General features: G+C 39.2%; 1 protein-coding gene across 1 annotated transcript in view; it reads left to right on the forward strand.

Annotated features, from left to right (window-relative positions):
• The window catches only part of LOC121507273 (complement C1q-like protein 4), a 28,577-nt gene extending 24,793 nt beyond the window's left edge, over nucleotides 1–3,784 (forward strand). The window contains exon 2 of the mRNA XM_041783523.1: nucleotides 3,534–3,784. Coding sequence (XP_041639457.1) covers nucleotides 3,534–3,713 — 180 coding nt within the window. The 3' untranslated portion in view covers nucleotides 3,714–3,784. The remainder of the gene's footprint in view (nucleotides 1–3,533) is intronic.
• Nucleotides 3,785–6,000: the final 2,216 nt, after the last annotated feature.

A 6,000-nucleotide genomic window follows, 5' to 3' on the forward strand; every position in this document is an offset into this window, starting at 1 on the left:
TTTTAAATGATAATAACGTTCTGGGTGTGTTTGGGAGTAATAAAAGGAACGGTAGGTAGCCAAGTAGAATCAGCCCATTGGACACAAACGTGTCCTATTCATCTCACGGCATTTCTCGGATAACACAGGCAGTGATCTTAAAGCATATAAAAGCCCTGATACCTATGTTGTTGTCCACATGAATACCTCTTTTTTCAGTGTTTAATTAAAATGTCAAAAATACTCATCAGACTACACAAAGAGACATTTATGAGTTTTCTTTTTAGCATCTTATTTGGTTGAAGGTCTACTGTAAACAGGTTCATGTTTTATACTGTAATACTGATGTTTGTCAGCATTAGTGTTAACCCTTTCAGTTCTTCTGTTACAGAAAAGACATTGCTATGAAAATACTTCATTTTACACTCCATGAAATGATTTGTAGTCACCTATTAATGACATTTCAAGCTTTCTAGATTCTCCATTCAAAATGTGCACTACACAGATTACAGTGGCAAACAGAGGCATTTATTTAGCATCCTGTAGGTAACAAAAGCATCTTTTACGGTCCAAGCAAGGGTTGTGTTGGACACAAATGTGTGATGTCAGATGCAAAAGTTCCAGCTTTGATATTCACATTTTGTATATCTTTTATTAAATTGTTTCTTTTATTCTTTGTTACATTACATGTTTTTTAAGATTATTGTTTGGACTTTTGCCTTCATTCTGATATGACACCTGGAGAGAGGGGAACTATTTGGAGAGAGAGTGGGAGAAAACATGCACCAGGCAGCACCAGGATCAGGGGTTGACACTTGTGGCCAGTGTGTCAAATGTAGTCACTGTATATGGGCCCCTACTTTACCAACTTAGCTTAACCAGCATTCATGTCGCATGCTTTTAACATATCCAAAGTTCTGGTTTTCTAAGGTTTGTCTAAACTTGAATATGCCATTTTTGTAAATGCCTTCCTGAAAAATCTTACTGAGGGTCTTGTTCATACACGTTACAAACAGCAGGTAGTTCTCTGTATGATGGGAAGGGGTCTGTAAGATGGGGGAAGGTCTCAAGGGGCAGGGTATGGTGTAAAAAGACATGGCAAGTTGGCAGACAACAAGCAGTGGAGCCAGATGCTATGGCAGTTTATATTAGCACTTCGTGTAAGTGGGCATATTCAGAATATAAACCCAAAAGAGGAGAGGAGCAAACTGCTGAGCAGAATAAGGTATAAAAGTTTGGTGACAGGGTGTAAATGTCATGTCCCCTCCTATATTTGCTCGTGGGGAATTTTCCTGAATGTTATCAGCTGCTTTTATACATCTGCCCAACCCAACTTCCTACATAAATTAAATTACAGGGGTGGCATAAAAAATGGTAGAGTCCAGGTGAAAAATGAGCCTGTACGTTTTCAAATATGCAGCTTAGCCTAAAATGTCGGTGAAGTTTTGTTCATGAGTGAATAAAGATATGAATGTCTTTAATGTGCTTAATTTCAACTGAACATGAGACATTGGCTCACTGGCTGTAGATTTAACTTAGTTTCTTTGCATTAAAGAGTAATTGAACTGCAGTTCCCATTATTTCTGTGGTATGTGTCTGCCAAGAGTGCCAACTTTTAGATAACCATCATACCAATAACTTTTGATGACTTTTTCATGGAAAAGCATTGTCACTGTTTGCTGTAATAACTTAAAAATTGAGCCAATGTCCTCCCTGATTTGACATTGCAGTACCTATCAGGCTGTTCCTTGCAACAGGTGGATCAGGTGTGAGAGCAACAACTCAGTGGAAAAAAATTGATAGCAGCTAAAAAGGTTGAGCTCTAAGATGGAGGTTTGAGGCCAAAGATCACTGCACATCTCATCTATCTACCCAGTGGATGGGAAGACATCTGTACCAATGACATTACACCAAGATCACAGAAGGAAACAGGAAATAAATGGCACTGGTTACTTCCAGATAGAGTGAAAAGACTGATTGAAAAAAGGGACAAGACAAGATAGAAAAACCTATCGACAGCCTTTAGTATAAAAAATTTGATTTGAAGAAAATTTTAGGTGATATAATGCTTCTCAGTCTATTGGATAGTACAATTTAGCATGTTTAATAAGAAGATTACTTTGTGAAATGCATGCTCTGCTCATGTCATGTTGAGTTCCACATTTCTGCCATGTCTATAGCCTTAACCTGGTTATTAACATTTAGATGGTTATAGTGAAGCTGCTTCCACCTCTGATGATAAGTGTTTTGGGATTTCTAAAGAGGACTAGGGATTAAATATAGTTGAGAGGTTTGGGGCAGGATTAATAAATTAGTTTCCCATAACTGAAATATTGGGGTTATGGCTCCCAGATTTTCTTAAAATTGTACCGATAAAAAAGGTATTCACCCCCTTGAATTTTTAACTCTTGTATTGATTTTATAAATCAATCATGGTAAATATATATATATTTTTTGACAAAACATAAAAAACCCTCTTTGACATCAAAGTGAAAACAGATTTCAACAAAGTAAGGTCAATTGAATAAAAATATGTAATGTAAAATCAGTAGTTGCATAAATAGTTACCTCCTTTAAATTGACTGACCTAATTCAACAGATGTTCAGCCAATTGGTGCTAGCAGTCTCACAGTATGAGCGCACATAGGTGCAGTGAATGTGTATCTGGAAGGTCCAGTCACAGGTTAATCAGTATTCCTGGCTACCATTACACCATGAAGACAAAAGAACACTCCAAGCAACTCAGAGAGAAGGTTATTGATAAGTATAAGTCAGGGGATGGATATACAAAAAATGTTAAAGGTACTGAACACTCCCTGGAGTTCAGTTCATCCCATTAAGAAATGGAGGGAATATGCCACATGAGTAAATTTGACTAAATCAGGATGTAATCTAGTGAGAGATGCCTCCAAGACATCTATGACATCTATGAAGGAGTTACAAGCTTCAGCAGCTGAGATGGGAGAGACTCTGAATACAGCAACTGTTACCCAGTGTTCTTCATGAGTCAAAGCCAGCAGACAACAGGCTATGTTTGGCTGACACCAAACACTTCACATCACCACAAACACACCATCCCTACCACGGAGCATAATGGTGGCAGCATCATGCTGTGGGGTATTTATGAAGTCACTTATTTTGCTTTACATATTTTTATTAAATTAAATAAAAGCTTTAAAAAAAATTGACATTAATTTGTAGAAATCTATTTTCACATTGACTTTAAAGAGTTCTTTCTGTCATTTCTTTTGTCAAAATATGCCAAATTATATTGACCATGATTGGTTTATGAAATCAATAAAGGGCTAAAACATCAAAGGGGATGAATACTTTCTACAGGCACTGTATAAGCAAGATGTGTTAACCTGCTGCCTTTAAGAGTCAAGCAGGTACTGTATTCAGTTAGGGGTACATTTATGTAAGTAAACTTGTACAACACAACCACCTTTCACAAATAAATACCTAATTTTGGTGAAATGTATTTTTCCATTAAACTAGTCAGAATAGATTTTTGTTGTTTGCTGTAACCATCTCTCACTTTGTCTCTGTGACAGGTAAGGGCCAGTGCAATTGCTCAAGATGCAGATCAAAACTATGACTACGCCTCCAACAGTGTCATCCTGCACTTGGACGTGGGGGACGAAGTGTGTGTGCAGCTGGATGGAGGAAAAGTTCACGGTGGAAACACCAACAAATACAGCACCTTCTCTGGCTTTCTCATCTACCCTGACTGACAGTATACTCACATTTCTGTACTCTGTAATCAAGCAAAAAGTCTCCTGCTCTTTCTGCATCTAACACAACATGCTGCCATGATGTAATTCCCATTTTCATGCTGTCCAGTACACAAAACACGTAATAACATGTTAACAAATAGAGTCAAATAGAATTTGTGTAAAAATGAATATAGTCATGTATATATTTAACATTAACTTCTGATACACACCTGTGTAACCATTACTCTGTGCCATGTACAGTGTGTAAGCATGTTAAAACATCTGTTTCACATGCACACACACACACACACAGGCACACACATGAATTAAACCTTTCCTATTGGTTGCTCAGATGAGACAAGAAGACCATTTCAGCCACCGGTCTGAAATCGACTGAAATGATCTCTGAATGTAGCCTGTAAATCGAAGTGTGTGTACTTGGCTGCAGCCACTTGCCTCCTCTGCGAGATGGATTTCCAAACAGAGAAGTCATGAATATATTGATCACAGCTGATAATACAGCCAACACCGTGAACATAATCCAGTGTGTTGTATGTTTGTCTTCATGCTGTGTGTGAGCATATGTGTGTGTGTGTTTGTGTCGAAAAAAAATCACGTTGCCGTTATGTTGGGCTTGCACAATCTCCGAGTCCTATCGAAGGAGAGGAGGGGGGTGTCAAGTTGTCGGTAACAGTCCCTTAACACACACAGTAAGTCGATACTGAGGTTTAGCTTTGAGATTTTCTCTGAGCCGGAGCTTATGACAGAGACTCATGATGTCCTGCTAATGAGCAGGACCTGATGAGACTATGTCACTCACACCTTGCACCTATCGCTGCTGTAGGACTCCAGTAAAATAGTCTGACATGTTAGGAAATACACATTTGCTTTATTCTTAGAAAGTTTAATGACATGACTTAAAGCACAGCCATTTCATTTTAGCACTTTTGGCAGTTTAGCCAACAACAGAGATAATCTAAATATTAACACAGTCTGAAAACAGAAGAAAACAGAATAAGCAAGTGAAAACATGTGGGTTCAAGAAGCATTAATTTTTCTCTTAGTCCTAGCTTTGTTCTCTTGTGCAGACTGTAGGGTTTACTTGCACCAGAGCTGAAGCATGACTGTCCCTCCTCCCCTGTCCCCTGCTGGCCTGCACTTTCATTGCTACAAGCCCAACCAGGCCTGAGCATGGATACATCATCACATCATTATATGACACACGCAGTTTACGAGACATGTGGCCTCACACAGTCAGCACAGTGAAGAAATACAGATACGTCAGTGACTCTACTCACTCTGTGGCTTATTTTGAGTCATTTTGGTCAGATCCAATCTGTAAAGCTGGGTGTACACTGCAAACATCATCCAATTCAGACATGATTTTTGAGTCGCATGACTCACATGGAAGTTGCACTGACCTTCAGTCAGACCGGGCGTTGTTTGTCCTGCTGTATACAGAGGGATATGATGGCTAATCAGGACCTGACTACAGCCAAACCAGCAGTCAGATGGTCAGATGGATTTCTGACATGTTTAATATTTGGTTGTACGACTGCAGACAACTCCCGCAGTGAAAGCACTGCCACGTGTGGAATCTTCCACTTTGGGTTATTTTTTCCATTGTTAATTGCCAAACATCTCAAATCACCATGAAAACAGCAGGAATGACTTTCTAATGCCCCCCACTGTAATAAAGGGAAAAACGAGCAGGAAATACGCTTCCAGCTGCACGGATGTGAAGCTGTTTGTTGGTGTGATAGAGGGAGAGACAGCTAGATAGAGAGGATGGGACTAGATATGTCTCCATCCCCAGTAAGTCAGACTTTTTCAAAGTAAACTCCATAGATTTTTGTCACAGTTTGTCCTGTCTTCCCTCCTACAGTGTGAGCACTCAGGTTGTGCACAATGGTTGTGCGTCATTAGCGATTCCGTTGCACAGTATGTGCTGACAGTCCACCACATCTAACATAGAGTTGGCTTGAAATTGCACAGTCTATGCTTGGCTTATCACTCCACCATTGTTTAAGACTGTCTGGCTGCCGACCATTCATTTCTGACAGATAAACTTCCATTCAGGGTTAGGGTAAGGGTTCAGGTGAGGGTTAGAATACCAAAAGATAAAAACCTGATTACAGATGTTTCATAAAGTTGAATAAACAGTATGCTTACAGGAAAAACCTCATCCTCCATGATAGCAAAAACCGTAGCTTACGTAGCTTTGTTAGCTGCATAAGCTACATAAATAACAGAGCTGCTTAGCTAACATAACTAAAGTAGCTAAAGCTAAGCTATATAAGCAACG

The sequence above is a fragment of the Cheilinus undulatus genome, linkage group 3 (genome assembly GCF_018320785.1).
Source record: "Cheilinus undulatus linkage group 3, ASM1832078v1, whole genome shotgun sequence".
Lineage (NCBI taxonomy): Eukaryota > Metazoa > Chordata > Actinopteri > Labriformes > Labridae > Cheilinus > Cheilinus undulatus.